At 42.5% G+C, this 23,327-nt stretch overlaps 1 protein-coding gene across 2 annotated transcripts in view; it reads left to right on the top strand.

Moving 5' to 3' along the window:
- The window catches only part of DRC11 (dynein regulatory complex subunit 11), a 110,539-nt gene extending 89,409 nt beyond the window's left edge, over positions 1-21,130 (top strand). For both annotated transcript variants that reach the window (XM_075094132.1, XM_075094131.1), the window contains 4 exons: positions 8,449-8,535; positions 12,478-12,655; positions 15,895-16,133; positions 20,559-21,130. In XM_075094132.1, the coding sequence (XP_074950233.1) occupies positions 8,449-8,535; positions 12,478-12,655; positions 15,895-16,133; positions 20,559-20,666 (612 nt within the window). In that variant the 3' untranslated portion in view covers positions 20,667-21,130. The remainder of the gene's footprint in view (positions 1-8,448; positions 8,536-12,477; positions 12,656-15,894; positions 16,134-20,558) is intronic.
- The last annotated feature ends 2,197 nt before the right edge of the window (positions 21,131-23,327 follow it).

The following is a 23,327-nucleotide window of genomic DNA, read 5'->3' on the forward strand; positions in this document are numbered from 1 at the left end:
AGAGCAGTGCCGAAGGAAAAATGACAGTGCTGCGATCGTGCACCTTTGATGCTGTAACACTGGGTCTAGCACTCCCTGACACAAGTTAGTGCCATTAGACTGAGCTAATACTCCCTCTGCTCTGCACATTTCACTCTTCTGCACTTAGTTTCTCTGCCCTCATCAATAGCAAAGCACATGTCTGGCTGCAGGTGCATCACACACACCATCCTTTCCATCGTCTAGTCCCTGCTAGAGCACAAGGCCTTTAAACACAGGAGAAAAGGAGGGCGAGCTTTTTACTCCTGTAGAAAGTTCCAGCTGAAGATGTTAAGGGGCTTTTGTATACATGCATATATAATATATACAGTAACTAGAGCATACATAAAATGCATCTGTATATGTATCCACAATAGATAAGTATATACACACATTCTTTATACATGCGCATAGATCTACATATGGATATATAAAAACCCATACATCTTTCCACATTACGTAAATGGAAACATTATCCAACACCTCCCCCAAAATGATGGGGAGCAGTCCAAACTTACTTCTATACTGTTGCTCTTACAAAAGAAGCAATGACACTTGAGTGAACCTCCACAAATTACCAGGATGGAAGTTGCTCGCAGTCAGTCACATGGAATAAGGGCCGTCCAGACACTGGCTTATCAAAAGGTGACTTGTTCCAACTACAGCAGCAGTACTGCTCCAAACTCTGCTCCTCTTATAACAGACTGAATGGCACAGCACAGCATCTCTCTTTCCAAGGGATACTTCATCTGCATGCTCATTTCCCTGCAAACTCATACTGACATAGTACCAGCCTGTCTTAGCATCGTTCAGATCAACCATGTTCAATTTCCATTCCTAATTTCTTCAGTTGTTTCACCTCTCTCCCTGACATCTTGTGTCCCCGTGGCCAAGTCACTGATTTGTCCAATCTGCTGGTGATTTCGACTCAGATTCTGTAGGTTCTCAGAGCAAGGCTGGAAGCAATCCTCCATCCACACAGCATTTCACCTCTGCAGTTACAATCTCTCTTTGGTCTTAACATTGCCAATTGTGTAATTTTCCCTGTCACTGGGAACTCTTAAGGCCCTGCGACAGCCAGCCACTCCATTTGTCCTGCCATCAGTTGCTGCTTCTTTATAACACCCAATACTCCCAATCCAGTGTCATAATCCTCCACCTGAGATGGAGTAACTCCATGCACCAGCACAAAGACGTCCAGGCTGTAGCCCACCAACTAGACAGCAGCTTTGTCAGAAAGGACTGGTTGTTCTTAAAGACAGCAAGCTGAATGTGAGTCAAGAGCATGTCTATGCAGCGAAGAGTCAGCTCCGTACTGGCCTGTATCAGCAACAATATAGCCAACCACTTAAAGCAATTAATTATTCCACTCTGTCTGGCACTTACAGACCATAGCTGGATACTGTGTCCAGTATTGGACTACCCTGTTACAAGACAGGCATTGACAAGCCTGATACAGAGGGCAGGGCCAGTCTTTTCGCAGAGGTGCACAGCGATAGGACAAGAGGCAACAGACACAAGTAGCAACAAGGGAAATTGTTTTTACATTAGAAAAACAGCTTCAGAAGGAACCAAAGGTTAAGGAATCTTTCATATCCCAATTTGCAGGAATCTACTGTTACCCAAGCTGAAACAAACACAAGGGCAACACACATTGCAAACAAATTCTTGACAGGAAGAAGCTGAACACTGATATTTGTCCAAAAAAGTTTATTTTTCCACCATTGCAAAAAAAATCTGGTGTAAACAAATGTGGATTATTCTAAGACTACAATACTGAGTGGCACATACAAGCCATGAAAGCAAATGGTGTCCTGCAGCTGGCAAGCAGTATTTAATATCCACGACTCTCAGTCTGCTATCTGACACACCGTAGTACACCTAGTTAAAGTGCCTTGTGTGCAGATGATCACCAAAAGATTCACCACTTCTCCATAATCAGGCACTTCTGATCATGTTTTTTGCAAACCACATCCATGACTGTTGTCAAGCAAGCTTTCTACTCCAACTTTCCAGAAGTGCCTTTATATAGAGTTAGTCAAGCAGAATACAGACCTTCCACTTCGAGTTGAAAGTGAATGACAGGAAACATGACAGTTCTTTTTCTGTTATCTTATGATCTGTGTAACCATTGTTAAACACAAAGATTTAGTACATAAGAATTAATGGTGCTCTCTGATAAAGGTGAAGTAACCCCACATTTTCAATTACCTATCACATCTGCAAACAACAGCGTTTCTGTAATGAAAGGAAACCCTGGAGAGCATAAAACGACCATTAAGAAACCTTCCGTCCTTAACTGAGTGTTGGCTGCTGGCAGTTCTTTCGTGGGAGACACCCTAAACAAGTGAATAGCATTGGAAGAAATGAAACTTTAATTTGTTTCAGATGCAGGAGCCAAATTCTTTTTTTCCCCTCCCTTCTTTCAGGGAGGAGACTTGCAAAAGACATACCAGCCCTGATCCAAAAGAGAGAGGCTTGTGTGTTACTCAAAGCAGGCACTTCAGATGTCATATGGAGGAAATGACTTCTCATACCAGAACAGGAAAACACCAACATTTCAATCCGCCTAGTCAAAGGAAATATAAAGATGATTAATATTGAATAGGAAAACTATTGAAAGAAGCTACAAACACCAAGCCTGAGCACTTATGTTCTCCATAAAGACACAGCAAAGCCTGCCAGGTCAGCTCTGCTTCGAGTAAAGAGGATCTGTCTCTAATATAGAAGTGCTTCCCAGCAGTCCCAAAAACAAAACTCATCCTTCAAGCGTGAACCAGAACATGCTGGAATATTTCAGTTAAGCCACATTTTCCATGTATTGAGCCAGCCTGAATCCAGTGGAGCTCTCTGCCAGCTTGCACCAACCAATGGTTTGGCTCTCCCATGTTCCCATCAAGGCACAAAACACTGCTGCAGTACAACAGCTTATACAAAAGATGCTAAGAAGGATAGTGAAGGATGCATAGAAACAAAACCAAATCTAGAAAGGATTGAGGAGAGATGATAGAATGCATGACTCCACGACACAAAGGTGTAAAATGCAGGTAGTTCATAAGGCTTAACTCCAAGGCAATAAAAGTGACAGGCACTGGCCTTCCATTAGCAACCATAAGGCAACCATCAGTTTAATCACTACCAGAGTGAGACGACCCCTCTCTGGTCCTTTACCAGGGCCACAGCAGCACACAGAAAGCACATTGTACAAAAAGTCACACATGGGAAAATGTTATTAGTGCAACACTGACCAGGCTAAAAGGTTGGGAAAGATATGGCCAGGAGGAAATACCAGCGGAGAAGTCATGTGCATGTATCAACAGCTCAGTGCGTGCTGTGCAGCCGTCTCTGCTGAACAAGGAGTTCTACAGAGCAGCAAGCTGCAGAAGTATTTCAACACCATCACTGTTATGGGACTCTTATTGGGCTGCTATAGTTGATTATACTATTTAGCAAGTCAGAGGTGACTATAAAAGTGTTATACCAAAAAGGAATACGACAGCATTTAGGGTTAAATTATATAATCCCAGCATTAGAGGCAAAATAATTTTGAAGTCTGCAATCAATCTCCCCCCCCCCCCCCCCCCACTGAATCAAGTTCATTTATTTGTAACTACTGCTCTATTGTCCATTCGAATGGGCCATTTTTCTGGCAGTCTGAAGAACCAGGTACAGTTTACCCCAGTACACTGACAGAAGTCTCTCTGTATTTAGCATTTCCATGCCACACAAGACCTCTTCATTACAGCTGAAATTTGGGATCAGTACAATGAGCCTTTCTTCCAGGCATCCCAGAGCAATTCTTTTAACTTGGTGCAGTGCAGCCTGCTAGAAGCCTAGACCCTGGAAGTATTAACTATCACCAGTACTCAAATACTCAAAATGTTATTTCTGTGACAAAGCAGCTTTACACTGCATTACTCTAATATAAAAAAATGAAATGCATCCTGTTAGATTACAGAATTATAGTTATTTTCCATCAAACCAGAATACAGTGGCATCATGACTGTAGCACTGGAATATTTACCCAGTGAGGCTCCCACATATAAGGTCTAATCACAGGTTTCAGCATCTTGCTCTTTAGCAGCTTTGAAGCATTTCTGTGAATATAAACTAGAGAGTATTGAGAAGTTTTCAGCAATAACTTAAGATTCCAGAAAATCTTGGTCTTGTGCCTTTAAAAAAAAAATCAAAGCCTTCAAGTTTGGAGGAGCCTTGTGTATGCGTGCCCTGCAAGAATCAAGTTTCTGTATTTTCAAGTGTAGCAATTTGACTGTTAAACTCTGGTTGTCAGGTTTGAAAAGTTTAACCCAAGGCATTCAAAAATGCTGTTTGGTCTTTGATGAATGTTGACAGACAGCAGGACGAGAAGGCTTTCTTCGTAATAATTTTCCTGAAGAGCAAATCAAGCCTCTGTGACCCATCAGAGAGCAGTTTCCAGCACAAGCAACTGCTGGCTTGGTGCGGTATTAGAAGGGTTAAGGAGCCATCTACTGGCAGCTCCGACAAATTGTTGAATGCAGCAAAGCTAATAAAATTTCAATTACAAATTAATTATGTACAGTGCATTTAATTATCCATGGATTCAAACTGTCTATGGATAATTCAAATGCAGTACTTTCACAGGGGACATACAGTCTGCCACATATCTGCCAACAATTTAAATTAGATGCCGATGGATTCTGGGTGTCTGATCTGTCTTTAAAAAAAAACCAAACAGCTGGCCCAAACAGAGTGTGTTGTATTTGGTCACATTAATGTATATCAACACCAGAAAAAAACATATGCAGGCCACTTTATACATTTAGATCATTGCCACAGGAAATTATCTCTAAGAAGCAGACAGAACGGAGCTTATACATTTTATTTCTGCTTACTGGGTGGGGAAATAAAGGATGCAAAAAAAGACAACTACAGGTGTGAAAACACCAAGCACTCCTCCTTAAGAGTTAAAATGAAACTACAGTCTGAATAAAGACTTAAGTCTCCATTTTAGAGCGCTGCTAACCACAGAAGCTGTCCCTGAGCCAAATGGGAAAGATTTGCACATCCCCAACGGCAGTGGCCCCATTGAAGGGACAACATGGTTCCCTTTGAAGTACACAAGCAGGGTGCCAACAGCCTCTGTACCTACCCACCCCAGCCCTTATTCCCCAGTCTTATCGCACTGCACCATCAGACACACGGATATGGAGAATATATTGCAAAACAGCTACACAGCTCCCCAGGCTTCATACAGCTGCATTACCTCACAAAGCAAAAATACCAGACAACGACTCTTCTCCTTACAAAGCAAATGCATAGCACTTTTTTTAGTCATAAAGATGAGTGAAGCAGGGAGAAAGCACCACAACAACAGCAGATCCTACAGCAACAGTCTGTCAGGGTGGTAATTCGTGCACACGCACAGCCCGTAAACTTGAGTAGACAGCATGCCACCAGCCCAGTCTTCACTCGGGAAAGGCAGGCTTCAATGGGAATGGTCTCCCACTGCCTCATCTCCTGACATCCTCTCCAGACACGCACAGAGCATGAGCAAAAAAATGATTATCTTATGTTTCAGAAGGTAAAAGTCATGATCAGAAAGCCCCAGCTGATAATCCATTCATTAGCAGTGCTGAGTTCAGTAAGGGTCTCTGAGTCAGAGTTTCCACACATCACAATAGATTTCACAGTGGGTGCATGAAATGCAAATGCAGTTCTTTAAGAAGCTGTAGGTTTCTTTTAGCAACTTAAACTAGACCTTTATTTTTCTTTCCAAGTCTTAATTTTACAGAGAATGTCAGGTGTCCCATCTCTGCTATATGATCATGCTACCACATTACTCTTCTTTCACCACTTGCCTCCAAACATGTTTACAGACAGCTAGGAGCTAACTGAATTCACCTGCAAGTGTGAATCAGTAGGACTGACTTGCATTTTCTGCAGGTGTCTGAGCCACTGACTAGCAGGATACTCAGCAGAAAAACCCTGAATCTAGGGCTGCTGCCCAGCTCAGTTCAGTGAAAGCCACAAGTTTGTTCTCACAAATGGACCTTGCAGAGTGTGTACAGGCTTAGGAATATGTCAAACATACCTCCAAAAATAAATAGGAGAAAGATAAATAAAAGCACCTGGCCTTAAAATGGCAGATATTGTACAATTTTAATCTGTCACTTCATTCCAGCTTATATACTCAATACCCTGCTGGACTGAGAAGTTACCCCTTAAGTTGTACACTCAGGTAACAGTCACACAACTGCCTAGGTTCACACATCAGTTTCTGCGGCATTTTCATTATCTTTCATGATATTGTTTTTCTTTTTTAAATCCTCATTATTAATGCTAAGCATTTGAGCTCTTGCCTTCCAACAAAGGAAGAAGCTCAGTTCTCCTCAATGAAACTGTTCTGAACTGTGGTGCAGTCAACTGGAGGGAAGGGATGGCATCCAGAGGGACCTTGCCAGGCTTGGGAGATGGGCCCATGTGAACCTCATGAAGTTCAACAAGGCCAAGTGCAAGGTCCTGCACATGGGTCAGGGCAACCCTAAGCATAAATACAGGCTGGGCAGAGGATAGGCTGAGAGCAGCCCTGATGAGGACATGGGGGTGTTAGCTGATGAGAAGCTCAACATGACCCAGCAACGTGTGCTTGCAGCCCAGAAGGCCAACTGTGTCCTGGGCTGCACCAAAAGAAGTGTGGCCAGCAGGTCGAGGGAGGTGACTCTGCCCCTCTATTCTCATGAAAACCCACCTGGAGTACTGCATCCAACTCTGGGGCCCCCAACATAAGAAGGACATGAACCTGTTGGAGCAAGTCCAGGAGGGCCACAAAGATGATCAGAGGGCTGGAGCACCTCTCCTTTGAAGACAGGCTGAGAGAGCAGGGGTTGTTCAGCCTGGAGAGGGCTCCAGGGAGACCTTATAGCAGCCTTCCAGTACCTGAAGGGGGCCTACAGGAAAGCTGGAGGGGGACTTTTTACAAGGGCTCGTAGTGATGGGACAAGGGATAATGGCTTTAAACTGAAAGAGGGTAGATTTAGTTTAGATATTAAGAAGAATTTCTTCACTATGAGGGTGGCAAGGCACTGGAACAGGTTGCCCAGAGAAGTAGTGGACACCCCATCCCTGGAAGTGTTCAAGGCCAGGTTGGACAGAGTAACCTGGTCTAGTGAAAGGTGTCCCTGTCCATGGCAGGGGGCTTGGAACTAGGTGACCTTTAAGGTCCCTTCCAACCCAAACCAGTCTGTGATTCTAACTTGGAGGTACCACTTGACATAGTCTCATACTGATGAGTTACTGCAAATAAAGTGTCACATGCTGAAGACTGCATTGTTTCCACTTCACCCCATCAGCAGCACAGCAGAGCAAACAAGTTTAACAGCCCTCATCTACTATTCTTTTCTCCTAATCCTCAATCCATTTTTACTGTACAGACACATGCACACGCTCGGTGCTTTTGAAATGCGTCCATAAAAATGAACTGCGGTGCTTTGAAGAAAGATGTTCATGACTTTATTCTTCCTGCACTGGCTGTCAGTCAGACACTGAGCTTATGATGTATACAACCTATCGATTTTGTAAGCTTCCTTCCTGGATGCAGCTGTTTCAGCTTGGGGGGGGGAAGCAGGACAGAAGAATGCTGTGTCTCTCTCTCTCGTTACCCATTGACTCAGAACCATCACTTTTGTTGCTGAGCAAACTAACACAGCTCCAAGAGCCACTGGAAAGCGATTAAAATTTGGCAGCAGAATGTCTAAACCACTGGCGTTTCTATAGCAATAGGGAGAGTGCAAGATGTGAAAAAGCCTGTAGCATTGCTGCCATCCTGCTGTGAACCAGAGGTATAGTGCCTCTGACTTTGGAGCCAGAAAGCCCATTCGTATAGACCCCCACCTTCAAATTTAACAGGTTCCATTTTAATTCTTGGGCTAACTGAAAATTAAATGCTATTTTCTAAGCCAGAAGATTGCATATCAGCCTACTTTGCTTAAAGATTAGTACCCTCATTTCTCATGCAATAGCCACGTCTTGCCTCTCTCTCCGTCTGTATTGCCCTCGGAAAACCAGGGAGGGATCCTATGAGCAGGGCAGCCAGTCTAAAGCTGCCAGTGGTCTGTTGTTTGCCATTGAACTTCAAATCCAGGCCTTCTTTTGCAGAGCTGCAACTAAATTTGGGCTGTGAAATGAAAGATACGCATAGCAGTTAAAATGATCCAATTTGGGTTGTGTTCTTTATGTTAGATTCCTAACTAGAAACAGTTTGATTTGCCAAGATTGCTGAACAGAGCCAGTGCTATCTGTGAATGCTGAACATTCCTTGGAAAAAAAAAACAAACCAGGCTAATTTTAACTGCTGAAATATGGATTCAAAATCATAACTCTAAGCACCCAGGTATGAAATTGTAGCCATTTTAATCAACTTCTTGCCTTCTCTCTCCCATTTTCTCTTAGGTGGCTAAGCAATTGCAGCCTTCAGTTGTGTGGATTGGAGACACAGAAAAAATATTTTCTAAAGCAGTGCCAAAGGCTGAAGAAGAGGTGAGTTGCTCCCTTTTTATTCCAGTGCAGATAATTTCTCCTGTTGCGTTACAGCCGACACAAAGGAGCAAGTGTATTTCCTAGCTTAGCACATACCAGTATGACCAGACCTGCCAAGGCTTGCTTGATAATAGCTTGTCTCCCTAACATTTTTTTTCTTTTAAGAGAGTCGTGTGACTTCTTAAAAGCCCCCAAGAGGTCACATTTCACTCCTACACACCTATACTTGCTTTATTTAAAAATAGTCCAGTCACTGCTCATTGGTGCACTGAAAAGAGAATAATAGAGAATTTCAACATATGAGGCAAGAAACTAAAAGTTAAGGTGAGCTTAAATTGTTCAGTTCTATTAATTTGAGAAATTGGATGGAGCCAAAGTGAACAATAAAGCAACAAGGAAATTTCCACTGTGAAAACAAAAAGTCTATGTTAAATAGTTATGTTTACAGATTATTTTCTTTGGGCTCCCAGGAGTCCTATTGCCATTGCTTCCATTCCTTCTCCTGTGTAGCTTCCCCACTAGAAAGAAAATTAAAACACTGTCCAATAGGTACAGCAACTCAACCACCGCAGCAGAGAGCAATTCACCTGAAATCCTGATTAGATTCATGCTGCTTGCAAAATATTTTACTTTTAGAGCTCCATGTGAAAAATGAAACCTTTTTTCTTAAAGTGAGCCCAGTGCATTCAGGCTGTGGGATGGACACTGGCCTGTATTTTAGAAGACCAATGAAGCATCAGCTTGGATGAGGGCTGTATAAGCTCATGGGCATGCAGTGGTTGTGCCCTCTAGTGGTCCCCACACCAAAAGGGAACCTTTCTCTTAGGCTGAAACCTTAACAGTAAGTGGAGATGGGAATTAAAAATAAGACTAGGGGCCAAAGATTACCTGGAGCAACCACAATCTTTGTCTGCTTTGATAACCACCAGCGTGGAAAAAATTCTTACCCTGCCCAGCTCAGAGTTGGGGGTACCGCCTCTGCCCCACTAACGCATCCCGAGACCAGCAGGTATTTAACAAAAGACCTCTTGTGCTCTTGGTGGGAGTGGATGGCTCCAGGCTTGAAATCATTCATGTCCAAAATAGTTCATAGCATAACCAGCATTTGGAGCCAGAGAGCATGGAACAGGAGGGACAGGCAGTGGTAATTGGTAGTGTGCTTCTTTAGGAGCACTAGAATTTTGGAGAAGATGAGCTAAGGTCAGCCCTCAGAAGCCAGTGAGTAGAAGTCATTTTGCTCATCCAGTGTGACATTTCTGGCACCATGACTGAGAACCTGGTAAAAAAAAAAGTCTTAAATTCTTCAAAAACCCACTAGAAAAGTAGTCTCTCTCCAGTTCTCCCCAAAGCAGTCGAACAACAAACGTGTTATGTATGGTAAACCCAGTTGCCACAGATGTGAAGCAGTTCAGCCACTCACAGATAAACAAATAGGAGCCACCTTCACAATTCACCTGACTTTTCTCCCACTCGGGTCCACATGATGGCCGAAATCATAGCTTGCCTCTTCAACAGCCTTTCTTGCTACTGACACACTTCTTTCAAAGCAGAGGATATATTATTAAATTTAAGGGCATATCCCCAAAATGCATGCATTATGGAGGCACATTAGTTTCACAAGCATCACAGGAGCTGCTGACACATAAACGCCACTCTGGCTTACTAGGCTTAACATGAGAGTGGAGTGTTTAGCTTGGCCTCTGATACTAGTACAATCATTTAGAATCTTAATTTTAAGATTCCTGCAAGCTGAGAAATGTGCACTTGTAACCAACTCTAGATCAATGGGAATCCATTAATATAATTTGGCACCCAAAAAATTTATATTTTAAATGCTGGGAATAAGTTAAGACTTACTTTCACAAGAGGTGAAACAGGTATCAGACAATTGTTTTTAAAATTCTCTGCAGCTCCCAAGAGTCCGGTTTTCCAGTAGAAGACATACTGCAAGCCCAGAAAATACCATGTCTCACTTGAAGCAACCATTATCTTCTGTCAGTTGTTGCAGTGAGATAGGATTCCTCTACCCCCCCAAACCTAGAATAATTTGCTAATTCTCACTTTTCTAGCAATATTGATATCTCAAAACACCTTCACCTTAGAGAACATTTGTACTTCCTTCCAGTACACATTAAAAGAAGGAAAGCTTGAAGCCTATGAATAGCAGCAGATTCAAAGAGTAATTTAGTCAGCATAAAATGTGTTTAAAACGAAGTAAATCCACATTTCATTCATTGCTGTGACCAGATCTCCCTGACAGAGCAAAGGTGACAAGGTTGGCTAAAACTTCCAAGGTAGATACGAAACAGCAGCTTGTTTAATCAGAGAAGTCAAGTTCATTACCAAAAGTTTCCCAACAAGGGAGTGGCAAAGTTTGGGTAAAAGTCTGTGATTTGAAGTTGTGCCCTCAGACAGCAAACATACCATTTGAGCATGAACAGAGTGACATCCTTTCTTTCAGAGCAAGAGAAAAGCCAACACTTCTCCTTCACTCCAGGGCAGACCTACTGTGCTTACAAGGCACATTCTCCTGGCATCATTGGGTGCATAGGCACAATAAGGAGGAGGTTAAAAGATGGCAGCTGGCATTGACTGGTGGCCATAGGAATAGTTCATTCAAGAGCAAAAATATGAGCTGGATGTGTCATCCTCGCAAGCAACCTGTCCGTGCTCCGAAGTGGGACCTAAGCTCTAGTGCTAAGACACACTTGACTCCTTATCATGATTAAGCAATTGGCAAACTTGGGAAGATGCATAGTGTGACCATGAGAACAAAAATTAAGACAAGTTTAGCTAGGAAATAACTGTGTGACCCTACCCCAAGACTTCAGGGTTTTCTTATTGATTCCCCAATTTTCCCTCCTCTGTAGCTTTGACTCCAAAGAACAGAATTTTGCCTCCTTTCTGTCAGCTGTCTGCTACTACATACAACATAAAAACTGGATCACAAAGATTGTACATGCAATGTAGATTCATAAGTGTTTATTATTGCCTTTCAACTGAGGTGGTTTGCAGGACACGGTTTCTTCCTCACTGATGTTAAGGAAGACTGGAATAATTAAGAAATTGATGCTCAAGTTTCTTAGGGAGCTGCCTACTACATAGTAATAAAAAAAAAAAATCACAAGGTGATCTAGAGTAAGATTTTTCAAATGAGTGTAGGCAACTTGGATGTTAAGTCTCAATCATTTCTGAGAAGAGGCTTCCAAGTCAAACTTCCCTGAATGCAATACACTATCCTAACCCAGTTATTCACTTGTAGAGTGACACCACAGCAATTTGATTAAGCTTCTCCAACCAGTATTCACTTGAACGTTATCAAATGTAATTATCTAATAACAGGTTTTGCTCAACACTCATCCGTTCCATAAATAGTAAATAATTATCATAAAGTCAAATAGTAAATCATTGCAAAGAAATGAATCCTGAGTTCAAAGAGCTTGCATTCTCTGGCTTTAGCCTCAGCAAGCTAGAAACCACAGCAAAAATGAGGGAGTGTATTTTTCACATTTAAACCATGGGTAGGAGTGGTAGGTCATAATCTCCAAGAGCTGGGAGGATTCCATGGCAAGTTTGTTACCGTGGCAATTTTCTATCTGTTAAGGTTCATCAGGTACACAGCTCCAAGCAATATTTCTCCTTGAACTGGAAATCAGGATTTCCTTCTTTAAATGAGTTGCTTCCTTCCTGCTTTTCAATAACAGGGCCAGCAAATTCAACAGTGAAAGGTGCTAGCACAAAACCTATAAATATATAAGCAGAAATCAAGTGTTTACCTGACTTTCAGGAGACAGAGGCTTTCTGCTTAGGTTGACCATCTAGTCTGCTTATACTAAATGCACAAAATCCTATTGCATATAGTATGGCTACAACATCACCTCACTAACTCTGTCAGCATTGGTGACAACTCTTCCATAATGTATTTACATGTACATGCTGAAGATGAGCCCGAAGCGACTGGAAAAGATGCTCCCCAAATTCCTTAAGGCTTTGAAAGCACAGGACAGAGTGCTGCTAGTAGGAACCACCGATCGTCCCTTCGATGCGAATCTTAAACCTTTCTGCAAAGTCTACCAAAAAATTATTCTGATTCCTAGGCCTGACTATGCTTCAAGATTTGGCAAGTATTTCACATGATCCTGTTGATTACTACTGTTAAAAATCCATGCTTATTGTCTGTTATTCTCAGAACTGACTTTAACCTCAATTCATACCCCAGGTATGAATTTTCAGTTCATTTCAGTATTGCCTAAATTTTTATTTCCTGAAAGTTTAGGTAGTACTGGTGCAGGCTACCCCAAAGATCAGATAATAAACACTTCTCCTAGCTTCCACTTTTAAAATACTGTTCTATGGTGATAAGCATTTCTTCGTGAGTTGTTTAGCATGCACTGAGTTCAACCCAAGCTGTTTTTTCACTGTAGGAAAGATAAGATCCTATTTCAGTACACACTTTCTATTTTAAGATTTTCTTTTACACAAGGATTCCGAATTTCCATTACTCCTCTCTAGTTTCCATATGCTAAACAATATGCTTCAGGGCCTCTCCACAGACAGAACCACATCTGGATAATTCAGTTTTGTCACTATCAAGTTCCACTTTTGTACCTAGAGATCATGAGAGAAATTGTAGAAGCATCCATGATTTTGCATGTCTAGTCTAGTAAGTGGTGATAGACAGGCCCTCCCAAAGTCTGACAAATTCACTGAGGACCCCTGATGCTGAGAGACAAAGCTTGTAACAAAAAACTTATCTTTTATTAGGCCAACTTACACAGGTAGAAAAAAGAAACTTTAAAGAACGCAAGTTTGTTTTCAGGTTTGAATCACCTTAAAGTCTGCGATAGCTCAGCATTGACTAGGAAGAAATGCTCCAAATAAAGCATAATAATGTGAATCAGGTACTGCAAGAAAAATGGTGATTCGACAAGATCCTTCAGAATTGGCTGGTAGAAGGACTTTTGTTCCCAGAAGTAGAATTTTTTTCCTGCGGTTTAATCACAGGCATCATGTGGTTTAATACACTTTTCTGGGTACTAAGGCATCTGATGTGGTGACTCATAAGCAGAAGAGCTATTTAGGTTCAGTCTAAATATATTGTGGAAAAAAGGTTTGGGGCTATTCAGAATGGCACCAAACACTTCGATTTAGGACTCTCAAGGGTGTGTTTCTTCTACCAGCAGCTCCTAGCATGAATATCCCTAATGATCACCATATCAAGCAAAACAGACTCCCTTCAAGCTGCTAATCTCTGATGGATCATGTCCCAGAATAATACAGTAGTAAAGGAAACTACATTCAGTTCAGGGACCTCGCTACACAATTCTACCTTGAATACAATATTGCTCCATATAGTCACCTTATTGCAAAAGTCATGCATCTGTATCGTGAAGTCCAGTTTATACTGCCTTTCATGGAGGCAGCCAAGGTATGGAGAAGATGCATGTTTGGGCAAGCTCAAGACAGGTTTTGACTGCCTAGCACATTGTAAATCTCTCCCACATTCAATAATTTTCATAGTGTGGATGGGAAATGGTCTCTAAGCAAGCTAACATGTGTTTCATGTTATGTTACAGCTCTGATAAATTGCTAACAGATAAGGGACATGAATAAGACATAGAGAAAGGAGGTGATAGCAGCTGAATTTAGCTGTGTTCGCTTCTGGGGATTGAACCGTCATATTCTGGGATTCTCACCACTAGTTTGGAGTCAAAAAAAGGGCCAGCCAAAGGGATTTCAACTGCAAATTTAAGAATGCCTCAGAAAGCTAATTCTTGGCATTTTAAAGCAGATTAAACTTGTAGCTTTACTTCTTTGACATTGTCCCATTTAAGACAGCGCCAGGCTTATTCTTTAGCTCCAAACTTCCCTCAGGTTCAATGGAAATATGATCTTTACAGTACAGAGCACTCATCTTCCAATCTTGACAATTATCAGTGCCTGGCACCCAACTTGACACCTAAAGAAACTTGTTTTGACAGAAAAGACATGACATAACAAATATTCATAGCCACTGCTCACAAGCTACCTGCCCACTAAAATCCTCCTTTTTGTTATAAACCAAAATATTCCAATCTATGCACGATGGAAACGACAAACACACAGTGGAAGTCATTAAAATGGGAGATTCATGATCTTATACTGGTTTCTTGCTGTTAATCACCTAGCAACAGAGTAACTCATATTATGCATGATCCTACCTGCAACAGAAGCTGTGGCACACAGTATATGGCTGTGCAGAAGTAGTGCTCACTGTTGTATGCATCAGTTCCCCTTTTATGAATTAGTGATTCAGCCAATAATTATTGAGCATAGTTACAATTCAAGTGGAAGATCACAATTTGCCAGAGTGAAAAAGGTAGTACAAAGTTGTCAAGAGTTAAGGGCACAAGTCCATAGTATCGACCTCACAATCAAAGCAAGAGTAAGGCAGGTTTTCTCCATAACTGCCCCAACATCCAGTACTATTAACTGTCCACCCAACGTTTCCACACTACACATGAGCGTTCAAACACAGGATACTCAAACCACAGATTGTCTCATTCAAGAACCTTTTTAATCTCTATGTGTAAAACTTGTAATTTTTTTTCCAAATGTTCTCACATACGGCTTTAAATGGTGAGATGGCATGAAATTATTACTAAGTTTCTCCGAGACAGACTGTTGCTTTACAGAGGATAAACCAAAAACGTTTATACTCCTATTAATTTGGGGTGTTTGGAAGCAAAATCTCAGGCACCTCACAAACATTAAGAAACCTTCGTGTCAAAGAGGTTCACAGCTAAAAGACACAAACAGGTTCACCATTTAACTAAGAGCAAAATGCCAATCACAGAAATGTACACCTGGCCTTCACAACATGTGCCTGCATAGCTGGGAGCCTTTGGCTTCCAGACCAGACACCGAGTCCCCATAGCAGCCCTCAGTTGAGCAGGAGTAACCTGTAATCAGGGTCACAGAAATAAAAACAGGCTGTTAATATAGGTACTTAACTCTACACACCCAAATGGGAACATTCTGGACAGGTTCTCTTTCTGTATATACACACAGGCATATTTAAGTAGTTCTTTCTATTTTTACACACATATCCAGCTCACATTATGGGCCCTTAATGACTTTCTGAAAGTACTGACTGGTAGCCAACAAATGATCACTAATGGTTTAAGAACAGATGTGCCTAAAGGCCTCTATGCTACAAATCTGTAGATGAAAGAAACAGCAAACAAAAAATTTGAATCTTGGCCTTCCTGACTGATATCCCTATTTTTCCATTTCAATTTCAAAATGCAAAAATATTTCTTCCATTTCCTTTATTGTATGTCTTTGGCATTCTTTCTTTTTCTGGGTCCTGATGAACAGTGTTATGGAAACACATCATCCTTCAGAATGGTGGAACCATCACCAACTTGCTGAACATAAGCTGCCTAGCAAAGGTGTCCGATGGTTTCACCCAGGGACACATTGTCCATGCAGTGCAAGCAGTTCTAAGTGAGCTACGCCTCCTACAGATGACCAGGAAGCCACTGAGGACCGCCGAGTTCGTGACATCTCTGGCCAGACAGGACCCAGTGTACAAAGAAGAGGAAGAAACATTTAAGGTGACAGTAAAAGCTATGTTAACTGGCTGCCTTTCATCATCCTCTGCTGTGCCCTTGTCCAGGCACATTTGATCTAGAGACCTGCTAATTCTGCTGATGGGTTGGCACATCACTATTTGGGTGGTGATGTATGGCTCAACAGCACCAAACACCCATTTCCCCTATTTTGGGATGTTTGGCAGCCTGGGCAGCTGGGTATGCCAGACAAACAGCCATTACTGCAGGCATCAACTCTGCACAGGCAATATGCCTGGCACACTGCTTTGCTGAACCTACTGCCTGCACCCAGCTCATATTGAACAGAGTGGCCTCCACATGCATGGATAAATTACGCAGCTGCAATTAGTACAATGCATTGGACCTTTCTCTTTCAGAGCTGACATGTCAGCAAGCCTGGCTATGTTATCTTGAGAAGGTAGAAAACTTGGAAATGTGGGGTCTACAGGGTGCTCCACATAGGGATCAAGTTTTAAATCCTTATTTAAAGCGATTTCAAACAAGATTTTTCTTCATTTCATGGTTTAAAGAAATTAGTTTCTGCCTCAAACTCCATCCCTCTCCCCACCCTCAGGGCCATAAAATCCTTAAGGCAAAACCTAGTGCATCTGAGGGGCATTACATATACTTCAAATATACACGGATCATCCTGCAAACAACTAATTTTTCCACATGTAACTCAGTAATAATTTATCTTTCTTTCCCTAGACTAGGATTATCTTTATATATTGTGGTTAATTTTGCTTTCACTGTATTGCGTTTGGTTTTCCTAATGATGGGAACAGTTTATCAGGCTTAAGTATGAATCCACAATTTATTTATTGTGGTGACTTCAGTGTAGCTTAGGGACAGCTGAACCAGGCCTGAGCTAGCTAGCTGAGTGCAACACTACAGCTTAGCAGCACTGACACCCCAGAAAAATAGCACAACGCTTGATGGAGGCACTTCAAGCCTACTAAACACTAGTAAAAGCCTCTGCCACTGAATGGGGCAGCACTGCTATGTACCAAGGATTGCTGCAGGCAGCCCAAACCAGGGGCTCCTAATGGGATAGGACTTCTTTACTGAAGCCAAGAGACCCTGAAAGAGCTTTCTCAGTCCCATACTCCCCCCAGCTTCTCCCCAGAGGTGCTTATAAACCATGGAGGAGTTCTGGCTAAAAGGTTTCCTCTTCGCTCTGCTCTTTGAATCCCCTCTGGTTTTGAATCCCCACAGTGCCTCACACAATAAACAGGATGCAGTTTCTAACAACTTTGTCCAAGTCTTCTTCCAGTGCTAACCTAATGATAGCGCATATTTCTCCCAGCCCTGTTGAATACTTTCCAATTTCCATTTAGAGCCATTTGGCTCACTCAACATAGGCAGCATTTGTGATATTTGGCAAATTATTCTTTCTTTCCTCATGCTTCCTATCTAAACCAATATCTATCCTCAGGGAAAGGCTAATGGTTCAGTGTTGCAAAGAAAAAAATCCTTATCATTCCCAGCTCCAAGTAGTAATTCATTTGTACCCTGAAACACAAGGGCTAGTATTTACTGCGAGTTTAACTTGAAAATATTATTCCACTTACTATAAATGTGCTGTACAAAACAGGTACAAAGTCTGCAGGCAGCACTTCATTCTGAACATGGCTAGAATTATACTGTCCTCAGCATCCCATGGCAATAATTGCCTTGCATTAATTACAGCCCTTAAGAAAGTATTTTGTTTTATCGGTTTTAAATTTGTTTCCCTTAAATGTCATGGAACCTTGCCCCAGCACCTGTAATATGGCACAGGGAAAGACAATTGTCAAAATGGCCTCATGCGTTAATTAAGTCCAGTATCTTCATCTCTTCTCTCCCAGAAGCCCCTCTTCCTGAGCCTCTAATCATTGCTGTCACTGGACCTTTTCTGTTGCTTTGCTTTGTCCCTTTTGAAATGGGGCAGCTAAAACGCAGTATTCAAAGTGAAGATTAGCGCTGTGATGAATCTTTGATTTCTATTCACTGGAAACATGAATCTCCCTGTTTGACATTTATATTCTGCCAGTGTTCCAAAATGAATATAAATAATGCAAAATTTGTGATAATGTGATTTCTTCAATTTACTCAAATTTCTGCCCCAGTTATACATCCACATTTTTGAAGTTATAAATTATTGCACCAGTGTGATTGATACAAATCGTTACACAAAAATAACGGTAGCCCTAAAGGAGCAAAGGACAGTCTAACTAGCACACTAGTTCTGCCTGGCAGTGACCGGTACAATATAGTATGTAAGAAAACCAGTACTAAAGACAGTGGATGTCATTCCTCCGCCAAGCAAACGTTTTAACTCTGATCAGTCACTTACTGTCAGTCAGTTACATCCCCAGTTCAGATGCTAGTGCATTAGTGATAAATCTACTTTTATTTTAACCGTATCTGAGCAGGTGGCTTCATTAATCTCACATAGCAGTTCTGCTAGCTAAAGAGTCAAAAGCAGCCATCATCGCATGCCAACAGGCAGGTAGATTTACTGCATTGAAATATATGCACAAAGAAATGGGAAGGGAACAAGAGAAGACATCACGAGTCACTCGGCTCCTCCTGCCACATGCAGAGTCCTTTATCAGCAACTCAGAGCGGGCAGTGAGATGACCTCCCCAGTCTGCATCTACCAGACAGCGCTTTCCATCCTACCAAGCTCCCAGCAAGCTGTTGGCAGGGGTCTGTTATTCTTTCCATCCCCCACCTAAGGTCTGGAGAACATCATACCCAGAACAATAAACCTGGCTGGGGAAACAATTTCTATGGCCTGTCACACATGGAAGGCCAGAGACACTGCTTCATTGCTAGCTACTGCTGGAGAAGTTAACTCCTCCCCAGGCCAAAAGTCACAGCCACCATCTTGCCTTTCTCATCCCACTCATGTGAAGGGCCATAAACTGCCATCTCCAGGCCTCTCCCTGTCCCACATTGTCCCAGCTGTGTCTGTTCTCCTCGACACAGGAATTGCTTGTCCCAAGACCATCTTTAGGACAGCAAAATTCAGTTGCCCAGTCCACCACACTGAGAGCCCAGGGGTTCCTCCCAAACGCCTCCCATGACTCCATCGAGATGTGGATATGTGAGAGGTTGCATGATGTTTTACCCAGCGGAATCAGGGTTCTTGGAGGAGGGGTGCTCAGCTAATTTGGGCAATTAGAGCAGAAATCACAGTGTTAGGGCCGCTCAGCAGCCAGCTGGACATTTGACAGCTGTCAGACCTCATTTACCTGCTGACAGTATTTAATCTGCAAGACAAGAGATCCAGATAGGGTGCCTGTCGTCAGCCCCTTTCTGGGACAAAAAGGAAGCCTTTAAGAAGCATGACATCAAGAAGGACCATCTGGGGCCAGGCATCAAGGGTTTTTCTTCCCTATATACTCCCACTACCTCTTCTCCCAGCTCCTTCTCTTGCTGCTGCCTGTTTGTAGCACATACTGGGAAACTGGACAAGGCAAATTGCTAGGGGTAGCCTTACCAGGCTCAAGCTGGAGGCAGCATTTTGGATTAATCATATGGAAAGGCAGACTTTACAGGATGCTGCATTGGTGGGAAGGTTGAAGGCTATCCAAGTGAAGGGCAGAGGAGACACAGTTGTGGCATTAAATAGTGGTCTGTGGTCAGAGGAAAGACATTCATTCCCGGGGTAGTGCATGGATGAACACAGTCAAGGGGGAAGGCGTTTTATCAATCACATCAACACCTAGTGGCATTTTAATCTCTGGTGTAGGCCAGACTCTGTTGATAAGGGTTCCCGTACATACGTATGAGGAAAGACTAATTCCTACACACTACTAACTTTCAAGCACTACCCTCTCCTTCATTTTACATTATTTTCACATGGCCTAGAACTGCCGTGTTGACATTACAGTCCAGGAGCTTGGCAAGTTTGCAGAGTGACTATACCAAAATCATTTACAAGTCACAGGACTGTGAACAGGCATCTGAAAGCAATAAACAGGTTTTTAATGTTCAGGGTTTGTTTTGCTTCTTAAGCTCTCTCGTTGAAATAAAAACTGTCTGGATTGATTTGCAGAGCCATGAGAAGCATACGCTTTGTCTGTTGCCAAGTTTCAGACCAGAGGGAGTTTTGACAAGAGCTATATAGCTCGGAAATAGGGTTGATCATAGAAGTTCTAACATTTCCATAACTATAGCAACACAAATGGCCCAGCTAAGTATTCCTGTTAATGAGACACACTTCAAGCAAGCAATTGCTATACTTCTTGTTATAATCATGTTCAAGAGATCTGAGGATTTCATTTCTGCTCTTCCAAAAGCCAGCCAGGATTTTAAGATTTTTTTTTTTTAAAGGACTGCTCCATTGTACTAGTAAAAAGTTTAAGTGTTGTGGGCGTTTTTTTGGTTGGGGCTATTCTTTGAGTTTTATTAAAACATACACATTTTTTGATTCTCCAGGTTTGGTATGCCAAGACACCACTGGGTAAAGCACGAATCAGAGCACTGGCAGACAGCGAGAAAGCAGGAAAAGAAGAAACAAAAGATAAAGGAAAAGGGAAAAACTAACTTCCTCGAGAATTTTGCATCTGGTAATACCAGTCGTAGCTCTGCTTCACTGAGAGGGGGAGGTGATAGGAAAGCAGACACTTCAGAATAATGCACCCCCCCTTATAGCTATTCCACGAGAGAGACTTCCTTTCTGAATGGATTTTAAAAAGTTAAAAAACTCAGATGAAGCATCAATGTGACATGTAGCTCTCGGAGGATAAAGAGTTAATGACCACTGACTTGCTTAAGCACTATTGTTTCTACGAGGTTTTCGGGGGCAGAGAGGTTCATTACTCAGGACTGTAACATGCCATCAACTTTTAGGCTATACTCATTTATTTCAGCAAGTAACTCTCCTTAAAAATTGATGTCACGTTAATGTCTTTCATTACTTTAATATCCTATATGCTTTATAAAACTAACTGCTTTATATATCTGTAGGTCTAATGTGTTACAGTTCTCAATAAAACTATTACAGCTATAAAGACTGCTTTTTAATTGGGATGGATTATAAGACACTTAATGCAATCTACCACAAGCTGAATATTTACATAGCCACATGAGGACCGGCACCATTTCACCTTCTGATGCCTCATCGCGGACAAATTCATATACGTGAATGTTAGCAGAAAACATTAATAAGCAGGGCAAAAGCAAAGCGGTCAGGTGGTATTTGGTTTGGTGGGTATCCCGTGAATCTATTTTGCAATAGAAAACAATGCCCAGTTACATTGTTTGCACAAATAGCTATATACCTGTTGCTTAAAAACCATATGTAGCAGAACAGCAGCTCTAATGGCTGTTCTAGAACGGCCTGTTGAGCTTTCTAAGAGGTTGTTTCATGCTATGTTAAACCCAATCCACCTAGACCTGCTTCAGCTTCTTCTCATTCTGGTCCTACAAGCTCTGTTTAAGTAGCCCACTGGTGAAAGTCTGCCCCATCACATTCAGGCCCCATGCATGAAGCTGCGTACAGATGTAGCCTGTGGGATCACAGTGGCTATTTCTGTGTGCTTGAGCAGCAGAACGGGAAGCTCTGCAGCACTAATGTCCTCTGCACTGAAGGACCTAAGACACCTGGAGGCAGAGATTCCCTGGTCTTGTGCTTTGATATAGCGTCTCCTACTCAGAGTACATTAGGCCTAATTTCCAAATATCACAAATAGCAAGTGCAGGACCTTCTCAGAAACACAGTGCACCAAATAGGCCATGACAGCATTTGATAGTGTTTCGGCTGATAGGCAATCAGCCTTGTTTGCTCACAAGTCAGCATCTTTGGGGGCAAGGCATTTATAAACAGTGGTTAGAACACCCTAAAGCTTTGCGACTTCCTGCGTGACACTGACGGACCCAGCACTGCCTTTATGTCAAGCACAGGACCTCATGCACCAGGGTCTTCTACAAATAAAAGCCACAAAATTTCACCTCTAACTGTGCCATGCCTACAAGTAACTTGCAATACCTGTTTAACTGGAAACACAAGGCACGCTGTCCCCAGGGAGTCAAAGGACCTCTCTGTACCAGGACCATAGACAGGCTGGGAGGTACAAGGAGGGTGGTGTTGCTGCAGGAGCTGCTGAGGTTTCCTTTGGAGGTGGACTCGCTGAGGACGCCGCATCACACATACAGGTACAATTCACTGAGAACAGCACTGCTCGCTGCTTATTAAGATCTTATTGATGTCTTCTACATAAAAGGGAACAATCACATTTTTTAAATTTCTGCGTCTTTGTACAACCTCAACCCCTTACTCCTCCGCTTCCCCTACTAGAACAGAGTTATTTCATTAAAAATAGAGGCAAGCAGCTTGTAAAAAAAATGCACTTTTTCCTGGATAGTCGGTACACAATATGCTTTAGGACAGAAACTCTGCAGAAAGACAAAAGCCCACCCAAAAACCTGCTTGAGAAGCTGCTTTAACAAATCTTGCTGGGAAGGGGATAGTATTGACTGCCTCCTGCTCCTAAAAAGAAAATCACTGGAAAAAGGTGCTCCTGGAAACAGCAAAGTCCAAACAAAAGCCCAGAAAGATTCCTACAGGCAACTAACTGCACAGAAAACAATTCCAGTAATCATATCATTAAGCACAGCAGAGGGAACTGGATGGCCCTGGTTAATAAAGTGGTTTTTCTCCCCGAGGGAGGAATAGGCTCCCATGCTAGCAAAGCCCCATCTCAGGCTTTTTGTGGTTGGTCCTTTTTGGCTTCCAGCTGTCCAGTACAGGGCACCCCTGGATTTCAGCCTTCCAACCTGGAGGCTGCATCTCCAGCTGTGTCAAGGGAACCCAAGTGACAGGAGAGAAAACGCTCACTGGACCTCACCTGTGCAACCCCTCAGGATGTTTCTGGTGCACACAAGTCCTTCCCTCAGCCATCCCAGCAGTAATCTGGCTGCTGGAGCCTCATCACGACCCACATAAGGGACCCTGTGAGTGTGAGCTGCCAGGCCCTGCATATGATCACTTGCAACAGAGCAGCCACAAACTTTGACTTTCCTTTCTTTATTCTTTCTTTGCAGGGGCTTGCTTGCAGCAGGCTGCTGGCTTCACAAATTTGGCAGCACATCCCAATTAAAAAAAAGGTACTCTTCAACTTGATCCTCGGTGAGAAGAGCCAGACTCTCCAAAGAGATGGCAGGTTTTGTGTTAAAAACCTCATCTCTGCTCTCATCTGCAAGGAA

Source organism: Phalacrocorax aristotelis, chromosome 5, assembly GCF_949628215.1.
Source record: "Phalacrocorax aristotelis chromosome 5, bGulAri2.1, whole genome shotgun sequence".
Classification (NCBI taxonomy): Eukaryota; Metazoa; Chordata; class Aves; order Suliformes; family Phalacrocoracidae; genus Phalacrocorax; species Phalacrocorax aristotelis.